This window comes from Heptranchias perlo, chromosome 2, assembly GCF_035084215.1.
Source record: "Heptranchias perlo isolate sHepPer1 chromosome 2, sHepPer1.hap1, whole genome shotgun sequence".
Classification (NCBI taxonomy): Eukaryota; Metazoa; Chordata; class Chondrichthyes; order Hexanchiformes; family Hexanchidae; genus Heptranchias; species Heptranchias perlo.
Window position 1 is genome coordinate 57,686,585 of NC_090326.1, and position 24,241 is coordinate 57,710,825.

Here is a 24,241-nt window from a genome sequence, read left to right on the forward strand (position 1 = left end):
TTCTCAATGTTTCAGTGGTATAAACAGCATAGAGAGTAACAAATTATTTGCTTGCTGTTATACTGTGAGGTGACAGCTCATAAAAACATGGTAACCCATGTGTCTATGATCTTCTGTTTCTACCACATAAACTATTTTGGAATCCCCTTAAATTAAGTCACCATATTAATGATTTTTTTTAATGGGCCTGAACTGACTCACAATTCATATTTATTTCATTTTTTTTAAAGTTATGCTTAGCTTTAACATCATTTTTTGTCTCATCTTTTTTGGGTGAATAATTTTTTAGAACAATGAGAGTTGATGGTCTCTCAGAGATGATGAGCTGGTTTGGAGCATTTAATGAGACCGAATTGAACAAATCTGCATGCATGGGATAAATTGTTGAAGCACCCTGTGTTTACTCATGTTTGTTTAGCTGCCTGATTCTACTGGGCTTAGTAACTCCATCAGGTCAGCCCCTGTTATGATGCTACCAATTGCCCTTTAAAGAAAAATATATTGTCAAATTTCAACAGCAATAGAATGAAAAAACAAAAATATGTCATTTAATCTTAACTAACTTCTTTGCATATATTTCTATTAAAAAGTGAATAATTAATTCCAAACATTGGCTTTGCTTGGCTGAGTTACTAAACCTAGCAATGTGACTGAGCTGGTCAATATGCGTAAAGTTAATTGATCAGTTGGGGGCAGGATAAATCACAGTTGCAGCTACAGTTTTGTCCAAATGTTGATCCTTGATATATTCCTGAAAAGTGATTTCTTTTGTATTTTCCAGTGTCGGATTTTTCTGGAATTTTAACTTATTACTTTCTTCTGTTGATCTTAGTTATTGAAAACAAAGATCGTTATATTTATAACCCTGCCTATTTTGTCTGTTGCACGTCTTGTGTTGCAGTGAAGCAGAAAGAATTGGCTGAAAGGAAGTCAGAAGATGAGAGTGAAGCGGACACATCTGCTCTTTGTCCCAAGGTTAGACAATATACCCCTGTAGGTTCAGGTCAAGACAGCAAAATGCATGTTTTGTGAGTAGCATTAATTGAATTATAAGGGCTACATTTTATTACTACATAGTTGCTAAATAACGATGGTGCCATTGTCAGACATTGTGATGCCTTTTGTTGCAAGATCTTATTGGCATGCTGCTATGAAGGGGTTAGAGCATGTTGGTAAGACAACCAACATATCATTAAAGTTGTAAAGATGTTCCTGACGTTGTCTCAGTCCCTTACTGCCACTGCCACTTTGAAAACTATGTGCCAATAGTGCTGCATCGATGATTTATTTTTTTCACCTCAAATTTTCCCTCCCATTTTCTTCCCTTTCCCAACACCCGCCCCCCCCCACTTCCCAACCTTTCCTGAAGGTACTGACATATGCTGCTATATAGTTCCATAAACAATGCCAGCTTTCTGCTACCTCAACCAAATGGCCATTCTTCATTTGTGAACCTGGACATTGAGGATCAGCAAGCTGTTCAACCATGGAGTCCGTAGGAGCCATGGCTGATTCTGTCCTCACCCTATGTTTACACACATGCACTCCCAGCGCACGTCACCAGATAGTGTTTAGGAGCAGGAACGTTGGTCACTTTATTTTCCTCCTTCTTTAAAAAAGATATTTGTTATTTTGTTAAAATGAGATGAGTGACCAGATAATCTATTTTAGTGATGTTGGCTGAGGGAGGAATGTTGGCCAAAACACACAGAAAACCCTCTGCTTTTCTTTAAATAGTGCCAAGGGATCGTTAACATCATTTGAACACGCACATAAGGGGGGTGATTTTAAACCCCTAGAACGGGTGGGTTGGAGGCGGGTGGGAGTTGAATATAGCTTTTTTTTGGATCACAACCGCAAAATGTTTGGACTTTGCGTTCCCAATGCAAAGCCTGTACTTTTCCGCGCCGACATTAAGCCCGGAAATAAAGCTGGGTTGCGGTCGCAACCCAAAAGACAACTATTTTCAACTCCCACCTCCAACCCACCCGACCTTGGAGTTTAAAATCACCCCCGAGGTCTCCACTTAACGTCTCTTCCGAAAGCTGTCACTTCTAACAATGCAGCATTCTCTCACTACTGCATTGAACTGTCAGCCTGGATTATGTGCTCAGTTCTCTGAACTGGGGCTCCAACCCATGACCTTCTAACTCGGAGGCAAGAGTGCTACCACTGAACCAAGGCTAAAACAGGAAATTATGGGCATGCTACCCATGATTTTCCACCAATTTAACATGAATGAATGGAAAATCATGGGAACACACACGTAATTTCCCAATACACTCTCCTGGCAGGTGAGGCTCCACACTGGGAGCAGACATTCAGAAAAGTGGCCCTTTGGAGTAGACTGCCACCTAGAGCAATGAAGGCATTCATAACTCAGTGTGCATCAGCTATGACAAGGAAAAAAATTCAGCTGGGAATCCTGCTCTTGACTATTTTCTGACCCTGTTGGAAAGTACAAGTATGTGGTTAAGCTCAGTAATAGATCTGATAAAACTTACCTCTAGTAAACGTTATACTGTTATTAATGCAAAAGTTATGATGGTGTAAATGTTTTTAAAAAGACTTCTTATCAAAGTTACAATTTTGGGGGGGAAATATTTAACTTTTCTGCATATCATGTAATGATCTAAAGCCATCATAGGTCATACCAGCATAGTTCACTGGAAATGATTTCAGAACCCTATCGTGTTCAGAGCAAGTCATGACTTTTCTTGCACCCAATACAGAATTAGTCCAATAAAATATTAAAAGTATTTTTGCATTTTATACAAAGTTCTGGATTTAAATCATCGCAGGAATTGCAAGAACCTTTTCCTGTTACAAATGACTCCATTTTTCATTTGATTCGCTGTGCGTTATGCAGAAAACCGCCAACAGCGTACATTTCTACAGTACTCTTCATGTACAGAAAGTTGTCTCGGGGCAAAGGAAAAGAATGAACACCAAGCAAGAGGGGGAAAAAGGAAACAAAGTGGAAGATTGAAAGCACAATGAAGAGAAGTGTTTTTAGGAGGCTTTTTAAAGAAGAAAGGGAATTAGGGAGGGAGTTCCAGGGAACAACTGAAAGAGTGGTCAACATTGTGGCGTGCGCAATGACTAGTAAACCAGCGTTGGAGGACCAGACGGTGCATGTGGGGTGGGGGGTGGGGGTGGAAAGGGAGGCCAGGGAAGGGTTTGAAAGTGAGAACGAGGAACTTAAGATTAGTTCGCTGGGAAAGGATGCGTATACTGGAGAGGATGTGGACCGAGGAATTCCGAATAAGTTTCAGTAATGTATTAGTATTTCTACCTTTGTTCTGTAGGTAAGCAGCTCAGGAGTTGGCAAAGAACTATCCATTTCTGATACCGAACCGTCGGAAACATCCTGGACAGAAAACGGAACCTTTAACTTGTCAGGAGGCCATACCCCACAGACGGACGCATCAGATGGTACGATTAATTTCTGCTACCTTTGAAGAGTATACAGATAAAAGGAGCATGTTGTTATACGTAATGCGATGTTTAGCGAATGAAATCTCCAGTATTATATTCTGACTGGATGAATTCTAGAAAGGAGGAGCTGCCACAAATTTGAGGGAATATTTTGTCTTTGGAGATATTTTCTAGGGGGAATTTGCTGGAAATTTTTTAAAAGGTGGAGCAAAAATAGGTTTTGTTTAAATTTTGGTGGGATTTAATTGATTTCATATACAACGGTTGGTAGGCATTCACTGTTTAGAGTAACTGCAAAACAGCGGGTTTTTTTATTCGTTCGTGGATATGGGCGTTGCTGGCAAGGCCAGCATTTATTGCCCTTGAGAAGGTGGTGGTGAGCCGCCTTCTTGAACCGTTGCAGTCCGTGTGGCGAAGGGTCTCCCACAGTGCTGTTAGATAGGGAATTCCAGGATTTTGATCCAGCGACGATGAAGGAACGGTGATATATTTCCAAGTCGGGATGGTGTGCAACTTGGAGGGGAACGTGCAGGTGGTGTTGTTCCCATGTGCCTGCTGCCCTTGTCCTTCTAGGTGGTAGAGGTCACGGGTTTAGGAGGTGCTGTCGAAGAAGCCTTGGTGAGTTGCTGCAGTGCATCCTGTGGATGGTACACACTGCAGCCACAGTGTGCAGGTGGTGAAGGGAGTGAATGTTTAGGGTGGTAAATGGGGTGCCAATCAAGCGGGCTGCATTGTCCTAGATAGTGTTGAGCTTCTTGAGTGTTGTTGGAGCTGCACTCATCCAGGCAAGTGGAGAGTATTCCATCACACTCCTGACTTGTGCTTTGTAGATGGTGGAAAGGCTTTGGGAAGTCAGGAGGTGAGTCACTCACAGCAGAATACCCAGCCTCAGACCTGTTCTTGTAGCCACAGTATTTATGTGGCTGGTCCAGTTAAGTTTCCGGTCAATGTTGACCCCCAGCATGTTGATGGTGGGGGATTCAGCGATGGTAATGCCGTTGAATGTCGAGGGGAGGTGGTTAGATTCTCTCTTGTTGGAGACGGTCATTGCCTGGCACTTGTCTGGCGCAAATGTTACTTGCCACTGATCAGCCCAAGCCTGGAAGTTGTCCATGTCTTGCTGCATTGGCAGGACTGCTTCATTATCTGAGGGGTTGCGATTGCTATTGTCAAATAGAACGCATTTTGGAGCACTGGTGAAGCGGCTTGGGGATGCTAAGTTCATAATTGTGCAAATTTCTGGTCAACTAGACAGTAGTTTGGATAACTGGCTGGACCAAATCAACCTGTTTCTGGAGAATTAATTAGACTAGCTCCATCATGGAATTGTATATTGGCAGGCAGGCAGACTATTTTGCCTCTTAGCACTGTTAAATCCCAGGTATTTGTAAGTGTTTTAAATCATGGTATTTTAGCAGCAATACATCTGTCCATCATTCACTAAGGGAAAATCCCTCTAAGAAAAATCCCTTTAAGTTCCCTTCTTAGAATTAGATGTTCTCCTCCTCCCCACTATAGAGAGCCTCCCTCTAGGCATTCCCCATTAGCTTTTTTTTCTGTTCTTCTGCCATTATTTAGTTTTAAATGGTTATTCATTGTTTTCATAGTGATATTTTTGTTGATTCAGTTTTTAACTTGGTTTACAATACTTCAAGTTTGGTTTTCTCCTCTTCAAGCAAGTTTTAAAAACAATGCGATAAAATACTAATACTTTAATGATGTTTACATCTTTTTTATTATTCTCCCATGTTTTAATCTTTGATTCAGATCTAGATCGTCCGAGTGATCACGAGGAAGCATTTGCCAGAGATCTTCCAGAATTCCCCTCAATTGATAATAAGGGAACAATAGATGATGATGATGACTCGAGCATTGGCATCCCTACTCCTCCGATTCCCACTCTAGAATCTAATGAAGCAGGTTCATATCAGGAAGGCATACACACAGGAGCTGCTGTTGCTGGACTTTCCTTAAACTTGTCCAATGAGCAGAGCTTCAACCTGATCAGCACCATGGCAAGTGACGTCATTGCTGCAGCAGTGTCATCTGCTGTGAAAGGCCAGTTGCAGGCCATTGAAGCCAACCTCACTACGCCACCACAGCTTAACTCGAGCGAAGAGACAGACACCGAAGAGGCCGATGACTTTGAGTTGCTTGACGAGTCAGAGTTGGAACAAATTGAGAGCGAATTAGGACTGGATCAGGGCCAGGCGGCAAGTCAACAAGCCAAAGATGGCAAGTCAGGCTTTCTCTCAAACCTACTGGGAGGTCATTAAGCCTTCTTTCATGGCTGGAGAATAAACATATAGACCACATGTGAACAACAAAACAAACACAAGCTACAAGCTTATTTACTATAGTTGTTCCCAAAAAAGAGCCAAACCTCATAAATATGATCTTGTGAATATGGAACTAAGTGCAGCAAGGAAAGAATGAAAAAAATGTGAAATAGTACTGCACATTTATCAGCGTTTAATAATCTAGTTATTGAAGGAACTGAATTGATTTGTGTTATTTGGTATAATGGGCCACCTATTTTGTGTGTGTTGTCTGACTATAATCTTTATGCCTTGAAATAACAGCATGGAAATTAATCCTGTCTTGTCAATCTGAGTTGTTAACGACTAGCTTTAAAAGATGTTTTAACTGACATGTATTGCCAAATCTGAAAGTCAGATATACACCGAACACTTTTTTTGACTTGTGCGCAGAAACTGACAATCAGTCATCAGCCTCTCCCTGGGCCTTGTAATAAGTTGGACTGCTAAGGAAACAAAGTACCCCCTTGCAAATATTTGCAGTATTTTAGATATTTTATAAAACCCAGTCGTCTTTCACGTCTCTTTTACTCGTGTATGTTATGGTAGCCATGCCCTTGGCATTGTGTTCAAGTAGAATGTTCAAAGAAAGCATAGTAGAGGCATATTTCACACTTGAGATTATTAATCCATTTCGATGCTTGTACTTATTTAAAATATATAAAACCTGTACTGCACTTTCATTGACCTTTCTGCCTTATTGAACTGCAAATTCAAAGATGAAAAATATCACATTAAAATTTAGTTTGTCACGTGTTACAAATTAAATTTGATTTTATATTTTTTTGTTTTGATTTATAATATTTTAGAAATTATCCTTTTTACACACATCACATAGTTCCCTTAGTTAATGGGCCTGACTCTGGAAATAATTAACTTTTTTTGTAGTTGGCACAAGTTTGCAAATAGCTCTATTTGTAGACTAGTGAGTCCCACAGCAACCAATCTAGTTGCTGTGTTAAATTAATTTCATGCAGGCTAGAATGTTGAAATTATGCAATACATGTCCTGAAATTTGTAGCTAATTCATACATCTTTAAAACATTATTGATTGTGTCTGTACCCAATGATGTCCCTTGTGCCAAGGACATGTATGGCCCATGGCTGAGAGAGTAATCTATATGTCTTACTTCAACCCTGGTTCGTCTCACCTGAAGAAGCAGAGCCTTAGAGAATACTTAAAATTTAAATACGACTTTTTTAAAAAATATATCAAGAATGGTAGATGCCCACGCACAATTTAAATGTTATATCCCTCACTGAAATGAAATAGCAAGTAAATCTATCAAGTTAGGGCTCTGTATGTGAAAGTGCTAAGGGCCTAAATTTTAACCCCACAAACGGGTGGGTTGGAAGGTAAAAATTGTAAAAAAAAATTTAAAACCCGACCCCAACTCAACTCCAAGCCACCCACATTTGGTTTTATTGGGGGTGGGCGATCAACCCGCTGTTAGGAGCTGGTTCAGTCAGCGAAAACTTTCAAGGAGGCTGTGGGCCTCCATTTTTACAGCTTTTTTATTTTTAACTCCTGGGGGCTGGGATTCCTGGGCCTTCTGCTTCACGCCTTGTAAAAGGAGGCAAGAAAGCCCGAAACAGCAGGTAAGTGCCTTTATCAGACTGTGGACCCAGAGGAGCAGAAGTGCTTCCCCCTGCAGCGACCCCACCCCTTCCCCCCCCCCCCCCCCCAGCTGTATTACTTACCTGCTCACATTTGCTTCCTGGCTCTTCTCCCGTCCGACTGAAGGCCAGCCTGTCAATCAGGCTGGCCTGTTGGGCTGGAAACCATCAAAATCGTATGGACGCCTGGCAAACCCGGACTTCCCATCAGGAATTTTCCACACCCCCCCACCCCCCGGCCCTCTTCCTGGCTTCGGGTTAAAATTTAGGCCAGGATGTCCAATTAATTGACTAATCCAGAGTGGCCTAGTGGATAGAAGTGAAATTTGCATTTGCCTAACCCCTCTAAAGATATTTGAATAGATATTAATTTGTTGACTAATCTTGGTTAATCTTATTGGTAAATTTTCTATTTAAGCATGGGGCAAGTAGAAATTTCGTTAAACAAGTCGTCATTGCATAAACTTAGCTTTTTCTTGAATACTATGAAAAGAGAAACAAAAAAATCTAATTCTGTAGCTTGGTGGTTTTATTGTTGTATTGACTTGTGTTGACTAAAGTTATATACTCAGTGATATTTTTAAAAGTTTGGATTTTACATAAAACTATTTCAACTAGTGAACTTTTACATTCATCACTCCTTTTGGTTCCATTTTAAGAAACAGGTCATGTTGATTCTGGTCAATTTATCCTACACCAAGTAGATACCTAAAGTCTGCAGAGAAGAACTTCATTTTTAGAAGGTAAAAATTCCAATTGGGTTTTTCATTGAGTATTTGATTGCATAATTTAGATTCGCACCTAGAGTTCTGGGAACAAGTCAATTGCTGCCCTCTTTGCTGACAATTGCTTCTCAGTGTAGAGGTTGTAAATTAAAAAAGAAACTGGAGTATTAAAAAATGTCAATATCAAGTTTTACATGTTTGTAATAGTCGTTGGCGCTTCAATTTCCAGCCTTATTCAAGTGGGAAGAATTGGAGATAATGGTTTCAAAAAAGCGTATAAAGCCTAGAAATTACTGTTTCCAATATTAAACAGGTTAACACCATCTTAACAAAAGTGAACAGATAATGGTCATGTGGACACATTAAATGTCATATGCCACTTCAGGGACTTGAGCACAACATTTAGGCTGACATTTCACTGCAGTACTGAGGGCGTGTTCATGAATAGAGATGCCATCTTTCGGTTGATATGTTAAACTGAGGCCCCGTCTGCCTGTCCAAGTGGATGTAAAAGATCGCATGGCAATATCTGAAGAAAAGCAGGAGAAATCTTCTGGTATCCTAGCCAACACCACCGAAACAGAATAACTGGTCCTTTATCTCATTGCTGTTTGTGGGACTTGTGTGCATTTGCCTACCAAACAACAGTGACTACACTTTAAAATTATTTAGCTGTGAAGCACCTTGGAACATGTAAGTGCTTTATAAATGAAAGTTTGTTCATTTAATATCAACCTAATTTCCAGGCATAAATCTTTTCAGAGCTGGGACCCAGACTCAAATGATTATTGGCAATGCTTTTTTAAAAGTATATCTTGATCCTTTCACTACCCCAGCTTATATATAGTGAGTGGTGTGCAGTAACTGTGACTGTGCAGTATTCAAGTAATGCAGTTACTGTTAACAAAAGATTTCTGTATTTGGTACTTTTTGTGTATGCATATTATACAAATACAGGCATTTCCAAGCTTGATTTAATGACTTAAGCATTTGTTACTAATGCATTTAAATATAACTCACCTTAACAAATGCAAACTTCAGTTAAGAGAAGGTGGCACACAAATTGAGTTATCAGATGTAGATATCAGTTAAGAAGTCTTGAAACTTGTGATTTAGCCTGCATCATTGAAACTTTCTACAGACTTAGTGACAAGTCTTACAAACTTAAAATTTCACTGCACAGTACATATATGATTTGTTATCTCGTAAACATTTAGACTCTCCCTACATGAACCCTTTCATACTGCTCTGATCAACATAAATTGCAGCTTGCGTTATGCACTTAACCTTCGTCCGACTCTAATTTAGTGCCATTCAATGTGCTCTTGTTTAAAAAATGTTTTGGGTTGTTTGAAGTTGGGTTAGGCCAATCCTTTGGGCTATTTTGATGAAATCTGTTTCTGGTTACAAATTAAAATTGGTTAGATCTTTTTTAGTTGCATATTAAACTAGCAATCCAGTTTTAAAAGACGTTATTTATTTTTTTCTTTGTTGTGAACATATTTATTCATACATGAACTGAACAGTGGAGCAATCCACTAGTTTACTCGAGTGTAGAAATCATTAGAGTCATAGGTTTTGTTAATTTGTTAAATGTAATTTTGTGTAAAATTTGTCAGAAAAAAGGTAAGATCATTAGCCTATTAAATGTGGGTGCTGGGACTAATGGGAGTAGATTTCGACTATTAAAAATAAAGTATATTTTTGCACTTTATATGTGTTATTTACTAAAATGCACTTTCTGTCAATCAAACTACATGTAAACCAATAACAATTGTTCTTTCTTTGCCCGGGAAAAAGAATGATAACCAGAAACACAGCTCATCACAAAATGTCCCATCTGCAGCACTTTATTAAATAACCTTTTAGGATAGGATCTAAAAGAATTTTGGTGGCAAATACATGCCCATTTTGGTAATTGGATTTATTAATTAAAGCTTGTCTAATACTGTGTTGATTTGTTGCTCTTTTTTGTGATTGATGACTCTGCTTTTTTCAACAACAAAAAAATAAAGGCACTTTATGTACAATGCCATCTCCTTTCAACTAGTGTAGTGCTATAATTAAATGTCAATTGTACAATAAGAACTACATAATTACTTTTCTTGAACCGTTTGCACTCTTTATTGATATAAATTCTTGGTTAAGGAAAGAAAATAGAAAATAAAATGGTAGAAGTGTATTGTCTTGTGTGTGCAACTGTAAACAACTACTTTTGATTCTCACGCTGGCATTCTTATCAGTCCTGCTTTATTTCCTTCTTTTACTTAATGAACATAGTATAGTGAACTAGCTTTTTTTCGTAAACAGTGGCCCCGATATTTGCTTGGGGGGGTGTCGTAGTGCCCTGGAAATGCGGGTAACCAGGAGGTCCTGCTGAATTTAACGGCACAACTTCATTTCAATTTTTTTTCTATTTCCTGGCCAGCAGCCAGCCAGATTGAGGGTCTGGCTGGTGGGCAGGAAGGCCTGCGGCACCATGCCACAGCTGGGGAGCGGAGGGAGGGAGAGATCGGAAAGACATTGGGGGCCGGGGTGGGGGATACAATCTGGTAGGGGGGTCCGATCGTGGGGGAAGCAGGTTAGCTTGGGGGGCTGGGGGGGAGGCGCTCCTGCTCCTCCTGGCCCACAAGCAGTGCTGGAAAAGCACTTATATGCTTGATCCAGCCATGCTCTCCTCCCTCCAGCTGCCAGGTATCCCGGCCCGCAGGCATTAAACCTAAAAGCCTGCTAAAATTTGAGGCATGCAGCCTCATTTAAAATAATTAAATTACGGACCTATCTCTGGAGAGCAGGTTAGTCGCCTGCTCCCCAACCTGCCTCCGTCAAAACCTCTCCCGGGGGGGTTAAAATTCCCCCCAGTAATCGACTTATTTTAGCTGACTGAAAAACAGTGAATCTCCTTATACTTTTGCCTGCTACATGCCTTTATGACATCCATCATAAACCTATCCTAAATTTATGTCCAGGTTATACTATAATAAAATAGTGAGGACTATCCTGCTGAACCTGGGCATGTGGATTGGTGAACAATTCTGGCCAGTAAACCAGCAAATCAAAAGCAAAGGACTGAACACTTTTTAAAGAACATATACCTTTGTTAGATGATATCCTTCCTATACATTGTATATAAATTCAGCCTGAGCTCCAATACGATTTTTTTCCCTCTCGAGTACATCAGGAAGTTTCTGCAGCTGAAGCTATGCAGTATCACGGCATGATTTTCGCCATTTATAAAATGATGCAATGTGAATGGCCGTCATGAAAAGTTAGAGTTTCATTAGGACAGGGATATCATTTAAAAGAAGAACCTGCCTCTTAAGTCATCTTTTTGTCCTCTTAATTTGTCAACTTCAAATGTCTTGGCTAATGCAATGCAAACTCAACTGATGTTCAAGCTCCTACACTTCTACCCATTGGGTAGAAATGAAAATTGATTTAGCACAGATCAATGTATTGGCGTCCCTCTAGTTCCTATTCTGCTGTTCGATGGATTCTCTATGAAAAAATAAACAATATACAAAGAGTTCAGAGCACTGATGCACACAGTGGCTTCAACAAACAAACCTGAGATGTAGGAGACCTCCACTACTTCATTGATATTAGTCAAAACCATCATACACTTTGGTTTTTACTGCAGTAGATCTTTGTCGCATTTCTAACCAATTTATCATTTCAATGGTATCTACCATGTGCTTTACTAGAAAACTATGGGGGAAAAATTGGATAAGGATCAGTTCTGGGCGATGGTACCGATGCGCTACCACCCCACATCCAATGGACCCTACGCAGGCAGCACGTGAACTTCGAGCTGCCTGCTACTAACCCTGAAATCTCCGTGCAGCAAGCGCAGCCCTTGCTGCTGAGAGGCTGCACGGAGAATGAGGAAGTTGGAAATGGGGCGTGGACAGCGCACGTCATCAGCTGCCTGCACTACTTAAAGGTGCAGGCACATCTCCAATGGCAGATACACAGCCAAGGAGGAAAAGGGAGACTGGCATCACGAGTAGCTGCCCCAGCAAGAGAGCGGGCACCAAGATTCTCCGACAATGCTCTGGAGGCCCTGGTGGAAGGTGTGGACCAGAGGAGGGCAGCCATGTACCAGCAGGGTGGCCGGAGACCACCCAGACTACAGCTGCGTAGGCATTGGCAGGCCGTGGCACAGGAGGTGAATGCGAGGAGCATTGCACCACACACGTGGGTGCAGTGCCGCAAGAAATTTAATGATTTGACACGAGTGGTCAAGGTGAGTGAATGCAAGTGTCAAGTGGCACATCCTACCAACTGCACCAATACTACATGCGCGACACCTCCCGTCACCCACCCACCCACCAACAAACACTGCCATCCATGCTCAATGCTGCATCTCACCTGCACATAATACCACACTTGCAGGCCACACAGCCACAACTCAAGTCACACAAACTGGCCGCTATTTGACCATGACAGGCACATCACCCACACACCTTGCAGGACACTCACTGACACACTGTCCTCTATCTTGCAGGAGAAGGTGGCATATAACACATGCCAGCAGGAGGGACCTGAGGCTGGACAGGCACGTCTACACGTCCTCACCCCTCTAGAGGAGACGGTGCTGTGGATTATTGGGTGGGCCGTTGCTGCAGCCATTACAAGGGGGTCTCTGCATATCTAATGATCCTTCTCCTTTTTCACATCTCCCTCCTCCCATAATCTTTTCTGACTCATGCTGCACACACTGCCAGCGCGCACCTCTTACTTGCTCCTCTCCCCACTCCACAACTCAACCTGTTTCCCTTTGTCATTACAGATACCCAAGAACACGTGGCAGTACCCGAGGAGGAGGAGGACACTGAAGCTGCACCGTCACTCGATCTGACACTTGCTTCCACCAGCTCAGAGACTGACATGGCGCGTCCTTTCGAGGTTAGGTTAGAGGAGGGATCTGCATGTGGTGAGACACCGAGCACAAGTGCGCAGGAGCCGGGGCGGAGTCAGATGAGGACTTCGATGGGCCAGGCTACAGAAGACGGCTCATGGGCGTAAACCAACAAATGCTTGAGGCACTGGAAAGCCTGCCAGAAAGTCTGCGCATAATGAGAAGGGGCATGGAGGAGTCCAGCTTCAACTTGGTGCAGGGCTTTGCACAGAGCTTGGAGCCCATCCTTTCCAACATGGAATGGATGGTCACCTCCATCAGCGCATCTGTGGAACCCCCCCATGACGCAGCGTCTGATGACTGATGTCACAGCATCCATTGAACACAAACATCTGCCATCCAAGGTCTGACTGCTGCATTGGAAGCTCAGACTGCTGCTATCGTGGCTCTGGGGACTACTGTGGAACGGGCTTCCAGGGCATCACGGCACTCCAGCAATCCGTTCTCCAGCCGATCACCAGGATTGCTGAGGCGCCGCCCTGGGAGAGTGCCAGTGGCGCCATGGCAGTCGGACCTGCTGTCCTTTCTCAGGACGACAGCATTCCTGCTCCCACCCCTGCCACTCCACCAGTGCCCCTGTTGTTGTCTACCGGCCAGCCAGGCCAGACTGCTGCAGCCCATGCTGAGATGGTGCAGTCTGAAGCCGGGACCTCCAGGCCCAGAGCTGCTCGAGGTCATCCTCCAAGGCCATCTGGACGTTCCTCCATTGAAAGCCAGCACACTTCCACCACCCATGCTCTAGCCACTGAGGAAGCACCTCGTAGGAGCACTAGGATAGGTAAAGGCATACGGACAACAGGCACTAAGGGAATGCACAAGGGTGAATAGTTCTGTTATGTTTATTCCCAAGCAGGGAGTGAGACAGAAAACAAGTAACTATAGACCAGTTAGCCTAACATCTGTCATTGGGAAAATGCTAGAATCCATTATTAAGGAAGTAGTAGCAGGACATTTGGAGACTCATAATATAATCAAGGAGAGTCAACATGGTTTTATGAAGGGGAAATCATGTCTGACAAATTTATTAGAGTTCTTTGAGGAAGTAACGGGCAGGGTGGATAAAGGGGAACCAATGGATGCAGTATATTTGGATTTCCAAAAGGCATTCGATAACGTGCCACATAAAAGATTACTGCATAAGAGAAGAGCTCATGGTGTTGGGGGTAATATACTGGCATGGAGAGAGGATTAGCTAACTAACAGAAAACAAAGAGTCGGGATAAAAGGGTCATTTTCAAAATGGCAATCTGTAACTAGTGGGGTGCCGCAGGGATCAGTGCTGGGGCCTCAACTATTTACAATATATATCAGTGACTTGGATGAAGGAACAGAGTGTATTGTGGCCAAATTTGCTGATGATACAAAGATAGGTGGAAAAGCTAGTTGCGATGAGGACACAAAGGGCTCGATTTTAGCACCCGCGATCGGGTGCGTTCCTGGCGCGGGGGCTACGAAAATCGGGGATTCCCAGTGCGGGTCGGGAGCCCGCTCCAACCCGCCCCATTTCCGGGTTCCCCACTGACGCGCTGACATGCACGCGCAGCCCCCACATGTGGGACTCCCGCCGGCAATTAAAGCCGGCGGGGTGCCACTTAAGGTATTTATTTAGGTATTTCAGGTCGTTTAGAGACCTGATTAACATGATATTTTAGGAGGGGTGGGATTTTGCAAACAACTGAGACTGTTATCCGTACTGGGGGAAACACTCCCAGTTCAAATGGATGTGTTGCAGCCATCAGCCTGTGGCAGCTGCAAAGGTCCATTTGACAGATGGTGGGGTGGGGGGAGACCCTCACTCATTGCAGGAGGCCACTCTGTCACTTTGGACAAAGTTTGGCCTCCACCACCCTCCTCCTAACAATAAAATTCACCAACTTGCACACTTACCCCAGGGTCCAGAGACATGTACCTACCTTGCGGACCCCCTCAGATGTACATCTTCCGGATGGAGGCCTCTGGAGCTGCAGTCATGACCTCCTCGGAGGGTGAACAGCATCACCAGCCTCGCCGGACACGCCATCCACCTCTGACGTGGAGCTCCACAATACAGTGCTGTGACACATCCACCTGCACAGCAGGAGGAGAGAGGGCAACCGCAGAGAGAGATGCCTCGCAGAGGGCACTACCCTCGCCACAGGTTCCACAGACCGAGGCTCAGAGCTTCCTGGACCTCTCTGAGCAGCAGTGCACATGGAGGCTCAGAGTCACTCGACATGTAGTCGTGGACATCTGCAGCCTCCTTCATGCCGAGCTGCTCCCGGCTGGCCCGAGCACCATCTCCTTACCTGTCGCTGTCAAAGTCACCACTGCCCTCAACAACTTCTCTGCATCCTTCCAGGGTGCCACCGGGGACATCGCTGACTTCTCTCAGTCATCTGCACAAAAGAGCCCTGCAAATACACCTACACCCACTCTGCAGTGACTCAGTGGGTGGCATCAATTGTGGGTCTTCATAGTGATCCTCAGGAAAGGGCATTATTGCACAAATCAGACAAGATTCACAAAGACGTGGCAGTAGTGGTGCCAATATAATATGTAATGTGAGTTGATCAGAAATTAAATATAAGTAAAAAGCATAACAAATCCTCAAACACCCTTGTGCATCCCCTTCATGCTCACAACACGTTTCCCTTACGCTTCCTACTGTACATATGTGATGCATGCCCTGTGGCTGCAGCAGAGGTAGTGGCAGGTTGAGTGAGGCTGACCGTGAAAGAGATGCATGAGAGGGTGAGTATGAGATAGAGCCATGAGATTGTATGAGGATTGGGTTGAGTGGTAATGACGGGATGAGTACTGGCGAGGTGAGTAAATGCAGGTAAGATGAGGATGAGGTTTGAGTGGGTATGAGGGGTGATGTGACGGAGTAGTGTTGGCTGTGCAGAAGGAGATGTGGGTTGGGGGCAGTTATGTGGCAGGCGGAGTGTAGGGGAATGAGTAAGTATACTCACTTTGGCTGACCTACTTAGGTCATTGCAGCGCCTCCTGCACTGTATGCAGGTAGGCGATATGTTGGTGGTGCAGGTGACCTCCTCTGCCACCTTGAGCCAGGCCTTCTTGGTGGCAGAGGCAGGCCGCTTCCTCCCGCCCGCCGGGGGGAAGATCTCTGTCCTCCCCCTCCTCACCCCATCCAATAAGAGCTGGAGTGAGGCATCATTAACCTGGGAGCAGCCTTCCCCGTGGGCTGCTCCATGCTATAATTTTTCCTATTTGTTGCAGCATCAGTCAGTGGAGGACTGCCCCTTTAAATAGAGCTCCTCCAGCTGACAGACCTTACTGCGCATGCGCAGTCCGCCTGCCGCGCAGATCAGCAGCAGGGAACCCGGAACAACAGGTAAGTGGATCCAATCAGCCTGCGATTGCGCGCGAAGCAGACTGATTTCACCGAGCGCGTTACCCACGTGCCCAATCGACCCCCCCGCCGCCATGGTAATATCGGGCCCAAAGTGTCTGCAAAGGGATATTGACAGGTTAAGTGAATGGGCAAAAATTTAGCAGATGGAATATAATGTGGGAAAAAGTGAAGTCATCCACTTTGGGAGGAAAAATAAAAAAGCAAAATATTATTTGAATGGAGAAATACTACAAATTGCTGCAGTACAGAGGGAGCTGGGTGTCCTCGTGCATGAAACACAAAAAGTCAACATACAGGTGCAGCAGGTAATCAGGAAGGCAAACGGAATATTGGCCTTTATTTCTAGGGGGATGGAGTATAAAAGCAGGGAAGTCATGCTACAACTGTACAGGGTGCTGGTGAGACCGCACCTGGAGTACTGCATACAGTTCTGGTGCCCTTATTTAAGGAAGGATGTACTTGCATTGGAGGCAGTTCAGAGAAGGTTCACCAGGTTGATTCCGGGTAGGGAAGGGTTGTCTTATGAGGAAAGATTGAACAGGTTGGGTCTATACTCATTGGAGTTTAGAAGAATGAGAGGAGATCTTATTGAAACATTTAAGATTCTGAGGGGACTGGATAGGGTAGATGCTGAGAGGATGTTACCCCTCATGGGGGAATCTAAAACTAGGGGGTATAGTCTCAGAATAAGGGGTCGCCCATTTAAGACTGAAATGAGGAGGAATTTCTTCTCCCAGAGGGTCGTGAATCTTTGGAATTCTTTACCCCAAAAAGCTGTGGAGGCTGAGTCATTGAATACATTCAAGGCTGAGTTAGACAAATTTTTGATCAGCAAGGGAGATATGGGGAAAGGACGGGAAAGTGGAGTTGAGGTAAAAATCAGATCAGCCATGATCTCATTAAATGGTGGAGCAGGCTCGAGGGGCCGAATGGCCTACACCTCCTATCTCTTATGGTCTTATGGTCTTTTATGGTTTGCATATTTTCATTTATTAATCCATAAATGAGAGTTTGATTTTGCATTAGGTGGTGGTTTTTATTCATGCAGTGAGCTGAGAGGGACACCAATGTGTAATCTGATGGAGGGCGATTTGATTGTCTTGTGGGAGGGGAAAGGTGGGGAATGTCGGTCTGTTGGTGAGTTGGGGGATGTAGTTCCAATTATTGATAGTGGGCACGGATCAGGCGAGCTCGCACAGCCCTTGCAGACAAGGCCTGTGGTTCCTGCTGCAACCTTGTGTCTTCCTCCACCTCCTCTTCCGGCTCCACCCCCTCCTCCTGCTCCTCCTCAGCCTCCTCCTCCACCTCTGGCTCAGGATCTTCTGCAGTCATTAGTGGCAAAGGCTGTTCCCTCATGATGGCGAGGTTGTGCAGCATGCAACAGACCACCACGAATCTGCCCGCCCATTCAGGAGTACTACATGGCTCCTCCAGACCGGTCTAGGCAGCGGAACCATTGCTTGAGGACACCTATGGTGTGCTCCATGATGTTGCATATGGCAGCATGGCTCTCATTATAGACGTGCTGTGCACGTGTGCGTGGATTCCTGACCGGTGTCTTGAGCCACGTCGTGAGGGGATAGCCCTTGTCGCCCAGTAGCCAGCTTTTGACTTGCCAAGTCGGATGAAAGATAGCTGGCACGTTGGACTGCCGCATGACGAAGGCGTCGTGACTGCTCCCAGGGTAGTGGGCATCGACCTCCAAGATGCGATGCGTGTGGTCGCACACCAGCTGCACGTTGAGGGAGTGGAAGCCCTTTCGGTTGACGAAGACAGCCGAGTTGATGTGCAGGACACGCAGGGCAATATGTGTGCGGTCCACGTCACCCTGCACCATGGGGAAGCCAGCAATGCGGGCGAACCAACCCCCGTGCTTGCTCGTTCTGATTGTCTCTGTCAAGATGGAAGGTGATGAACCTGTTCCTCGTGGTTCTGTGCAGCAGTGCACTGCATACTGCGAGATCTTGCACATGTCGCCAGCAGAGGCCTAAAATGCTCCTGAGCCGTAGAAATTCAGTGCCACGGTGACCTTCACAGCTACAGGCAATGCTGTCCTCGCCCTGCTCTGAGGCTGCAGTTGTGGCCGCACCAGTTGACAGATCTCAGTGACGGCTTCCTTGGTGAACCTCGGGTGTCAGATGCAATCCTCCTCAGTAATGTTGAGGTAAGAGAATTGATCCCTGAAGGCCCTCATTGGGTAGGGCCTCCTGCTCAGTGCCCTGCGCCTCCTCGTCTTCCGTCTCCTCGCAGCTTGACCTACTGGGTGTGGCCTCTCTGCATGCTCCCAGTCATGCTCAATGCCCAATGGGAGCCCTAGCAGACCGCTCATGATTGGCAGGAATGTTGTTCCACCAGGGTTGTAACGTTCTAACCCGTAAGGCAAATACCTGCCAAAGCACTCTCAAAAGTAGTGTAGGAACTCTCAATATGAATAGGGAGCTTTAGAAAAACACTTCCTACTCCTCCCACAGCCAGAAGCAATAATCCAGCAATTAACCTACAACACCTGCATGGCCCTTTAAATACCGCTGGTGGGGGATCCTTCAGGCACTGTAAGAAACGTTTAGATGGTCGGGGATAAGAGTGTGTGTTGAGTTGAGCGTTCCAAAATTGTGTGTATTACTTTAAATCAGCATTGCACACTGATTGCAGCCATTTTCTCCCTACTTTACATGCTACCAGCGTTCGGGATTAACTCCTATATCAATATGGCGTCTGGCACAGGTCACACAGGAAACAACGGGCGCTACACAGCCCTATTTAGCGCCCTATATCTCATGGTCGAAATTAGTTTTTTTTTAATCTCAGAAATAGCAATGCTACTTAGCAGAGAGTAATGGGTTTGGAGTGAATCTATTTGTCCAGGAAAGAATAGGCTTCCAGCTATTTTGGGGTCCTGAAAAGAAGGCTTCATATCCATATTGGACTTGAGACACATGAACAACTTTTTATAAAAGAAGTTCAATGTGGTAATGGTGCTTCACATTTTGCATGCACTATTCCCAAAAAACTGTATTAGTTCACCACAATAGGCTGCATAGATGTGTCATTTTGCACTGTTCTCAGACCCTCCAATACTGAGATTACCTGAGGTTCAATGCCAAAAGTGAGGTGTATATATATACAATTATCTAGAAATTGGTTCTCGCCGGCCTGCCAGCTATCCCTGCGCCAGAACAGGTGGGCCCAAGGCGCACCCTATAGGGACCTAGTGCCTCATTTACATCAAACCGGCAAGCAGCACACGCCTGCTAAGCGTCCCCAAGAAGCTTGCTGGCAAAGACTATTTGAATTTTGGGGCGCTGCGTTGCTGACAATGGTCCTCAGGTAGGTGTTGCAAGAGGGGGGAGTGACCAGGAAAGGGAGGGGGTAGACGGGGCGAGGCAGCGATCGGGAGGGTGGCAGCATGTGGTTTTAATGTGGAGTTGCGATAAGCACTTCTGCATCTCTTGATTCCACATTCAGGTAAGTATATTTTAAACACTTGCCTTGTTGGTTGCAGCCTGCAGCTATCCCTTGAAGGACCGCTGGTTAGGCCTCCCAGTTTGGTAAAGGGGGCATCAAACAGGTGTTAGGTCCTTTATTTGCATATACATAGGGCCTAATGCCTGTGTTGGGTGTGGATCCTAGATGCCTCTTTTGATGCCTATATCAATATGGCAGGCGGCGCACTTCTGGCTCAGAATGTGCGTGTGCAAGCGGCCCGCCATATTGGATGCTTTGGCACCTATTTTATGCCTGTAAAATGGGTACAGCGTCATTAAATTTCTATGCCAGTGTTTTCCTTTTTGGCCTAATGGTTGACTCGAATAATCAAAAAGTGCCTGTATGTACAAGTCATTTCCGAGGTTACAACACCTGCACATCTATCCTTAGAATATGTGCTCAAATATAGGAATCCCCTAAGACCACAATTCAGCAGGTTTCATCTAGGTATACTGGAAAAACTCATCTTCCAAAAAGCAGTTTGCAGCTGGAGCCTTCACAAGCTTTTGAGAGACATCCCTGTAATATGGGATCGTGCCTTAATTCAGGATGAAGATAACAGCAGAATGTGAGAATTTTAAATTGTGTGGCCTTCACTTGATTGCATTCAGAATCAAAAAGTTGACTGCTGCAAAGTTAGTAAGAAATACTACAGCTAAACGTTCTAGAACAATTTCACCAACGTTTCACAGGCCCAGTAACATTGAGCAAATTGTTATAGCCTCCATTATGATGTGTCATTCTGATGGATCCTTCTGTAATATGAGTTACTTGCAGAATAAAGAACCTATTAGTGTATATTTTCCAGTCAGAACAGTAACTGTACAAACACTTCATACAGTCATAATAAATTCTTCTGTGCGCTTTATTAATGCAAGGATTAACCCAATTAAAATAAATAGGTTAGCATCTGTGTTAAAAAGTGCACCGAGGGATTAAACACAAGTGCATTAAGCATTCAGAAGGGAATAGTACCGGTTGGAAAACATACTGCATTATTTTTGAGTCTCACTGGCAAACATACTGGCTGGAACTATGAACTACCCTTGCAGTTCCTGCAGCTTCCAAACCTGGCAACATGGTGTTGAGTGTGTTTATGAACATTGTACACCGTAATTGTGAAGCTCACGAATAGAGGGGTCTGGGTCCTGATATTTCAACCAAGGAACATATCAGATTTGCTGTTGAAGGATACCATCATTTGGATGAAGTGACCAGTGTAATGGTAGAAAATAAGAAATAGGAACAGGAGTAGGCCATACAGCCCCTCGAGCCTGCTCCGCCATTCAATAAGATCATGGCTGATCTTCAACCTCAACTCCACTTTCCCGCCAGATCCCCATATCCCTTGATTCCCTTAGAGTCCAAAAATCTATCGATCTCAATTTTGAACATACTCAATGACTCGGCATCCACAGCCCTCTGGGTAGAGAAATTCCAAATATTCACGACCTTCTGAGTGAAGAAATTCCCCCACATCTCAGTCCTAAATGTCTGACCCCTTATCCTGAGACAATGTCCCCTCGTTCTCGACTCTCCAGCCAGGGGAAACAGGCTCTCAGCATCTATCCTGTCAAGCCCTCTTAGAATCTTATATGTTTCAATTAGATCATTTCTCATTCTTCTAAACTCCAGAGAATATTGGCCCATTCTACTCAATTTTTCATCATAGGACAACCCTCTCATCCCAGGAATCAATCCAGTGAATCTTCATTGCACTGCCTCTAAGTCAAGTATATCCTTCTTTAGGCAAGGAGACCAAAACTGTACACAGTACACCAGGTCCAGTGTCACCAAAGCCCTGTACAATTGCAGCAAGTCTTCCTTACTCTTGTACTCCAACCCTCTTGCAATAAAGGCCAACCTGAGACTTCCTGAGTTCAAAGAGGGTTCATTTTTGCAAATGGATTTTCTACCCGTTTTACAAATGGGATTTTCTAGAGGCAAACTTTGTGGTGGTCTTTGGAGCAGAGATGTAGAAATTCTGCTCAAGAATAGGGCCACAGAACAGCTTTTCTTGGGAAGAACAGTTTTAACATGACTTTCTTCCATTCGCAGTAGTCTTCAGAAAATCTGGACAAAGGGGAACCAAGTTATCTTGATAACTCTGCTAGCCTCTGGCTGTGGTATTAGACTTATTGACCTACGCCTAACTCTTCTGCTAAGTAATACAAGCTGCTTACCTAAAATTCTTCACAGAATTCTAAATACCTTAGGATAGTCCTCAATTTTACCCTGTACTATATGCTTCTAAGTGGAATTTAGATTCAGTTTTTTGCATGTTAAAAAGCCTTTGTATTTCTACAAATTTGTAAATCAAAGTAATTTTTTTCTTTTATGTTACTCCAACATCTTACCATCTGGCCAGAAGGGAAAAGCTTGGAGGAGTAAACATGAATTCAAACAAAGAATGGCCGCTACTCGGTCCATTTTAAGAACTAGGACAGTAGCTGTATTTGAACCAGTCCTTATACTTAACATCATTGTTATTGTTTGGATTCATCATTCAAATAGGGCAGTTGATACTGTAGGAAATCAGTCCAGCTCACATGTCTAAGGGTTTACCCAACAACTACCATCACTGTATCAGAATTAATTGTTTTTTTTTATTCGTTCATGGGATGTGGGCGTCGCTGGTGAGGCCGGCATTTATTGCCCATGGTCTATTGAAGATAATGAGTGGAAAGACAGAGAAAATCCAATGCAGGTCCATGAGATAAAACACAGGTTAATGTTCTGGGTTGGAATAGTTTATCAGATGAGCCTCAATCCAGAATATTATCGGACTTCTCTTCAGATGTGGACAGGACTTTTGTGTATTTTCAGCATTTTTATTTCAGAGGTCCAGCATTCTCAGTTTTTACTTTTATTTTTACAGAAAGACACTTCTGAATGACTTTACTCCACACAACTAAAAAAAATTCCCTTCAGCCCCATGACTGGAGAAATTGCTTATATGTTTTTTTTATATCACTGTCTCTAATCTCCTTAGTAAAAAGAACTGAGAAGTCAACCAGCAGTGGGTTTATATGTGTTAGAAATGGGGATTCTGTATGCATATGTTAAACAAATTAAAAGGATAATATCCTTGTGATTTACCCTATTTGATATTAGGGTTCTTACTCCGGTATTTGGAGGTTAACATCAGAGTAAAGAGGAAGAAAATCTTTATTCTTAAAGAAATACATTCACATAGTGGATACATTCACTGGGGCAACCCAGTACCATCCGTATTGGTTTAATCAAAATAGGCATAATGAGTAAGAGAAAGAGGCCGTTAGAGAGTAGAAAATAAACAGAAAGATGGAGGGACACAAAATGTTAGTGTGGGAATTATCCATACAAAGAAGCAGTTAGATGGGGAGAATTTTTTTCTTACTGTTGATTTTGAGCATGCCATTGATCAACCAGTTTTAAAAGAAAGCCGACTCCCTCCCCTGGCAGAGACACTAGGAACATAGGAACAGGAGTAGGCCATTCAGCCCCTCGTGCCTGCTCTGCCATTTGATAAGATCATGGCTGATCTATGATCTAACTCCATATACCTGCCTTTGGCCCATATCCCTTAATACCTCTGGTTGCCAAAAAACTATCTATCTCAGATTTAAATTTAGCAATTGAGCTAATATCAATTGCTGTTTGCGGAAGAGAGTTCCAAACTTCTACCACCCTTTGTGTGTAGAAATGTTTTCTAATCTCACTCCTGAAAGGTCTGGCTCTAATTTTTAGACTGTGCCCCCTACTCCTAAAATCCCCAACCAGCGGAAATAGTTTCTCTCTATCCACCCTATCTGTTCCCCTTAATATCTTATAAACTTCGATCAGATCACCCCTTAACCTTCTAAACTTTAGAGAATATAACCCCAATTTGTGTAATCTCTCCTCGTAACTTAACCCTTGAAGTCCGGGTATCATTCTAGTAAACCTACACTGCACTCCCTCCAAGGCCAATATGTCCTTCCGAAGGTGCGGTGCCCAGAACTGCTCACAGTACTGCAGGTGCGGTCTAACCAGGGTTTTGTATAGCTGCAGCATAACTTCTGCCCCCTTGTACTCCAGTCCTCTAGGTATAAAGGCCAGCATTCCATTAACCTAATTGATTATTTTCTGTACCTGTTCATGACACTTCAATGATCTATGTACCTGAACCCCTAAGTCCCTTTGGACATCCACTGTTTTTAACTTTTTACCATTTAGAAAGTACCCTGTTCTATCCTTTTTTGATCCAAAGTGGATGACCTCATATTTGTCTACATTGAATTCCATTTGCCACAGTTTTGCCCATTCACCTAATCTATCAATATCCCTTTGTAAGTTTATGTTTTCATCTACACTGCTTACAATGCCACCAATCTTTGTGTCATCGGCAAACTTAGATGAA

The 24,241-nt window shown here is 43.8% G+C and overlaps 1 protein-coding gene across 1 annotated transcript in view; it reads left to right on the top strand.

Annotated features, from left to right (window-relative positions):
• Positions 1-10,128, top strand: part of retreg1 (reticulophagy regulator 1) — a 52,995-nt gene extending 42,867 nt beyond the window's left edge. The window contains exons 5-7 of the mRNA XM_068001887.1: positions 902-975; positions 3,309-3,435; positions 5,206-10,128. Of these exons, the coding sequence (XP_067857988.1) occupies positions 902-975; positions 3,309-3,435; positions 5,206-5,714 (710 nt within the window). The 3' untranslated portion in view covers positions 5,715-10,128. The remainder of the gene's footprint in view (positions 1-901; positions 976-3,308; positions 3,436-5,205) is intronic.
• Positions 10,129-24,241: the final 14,113 nt, after the last annotated feature.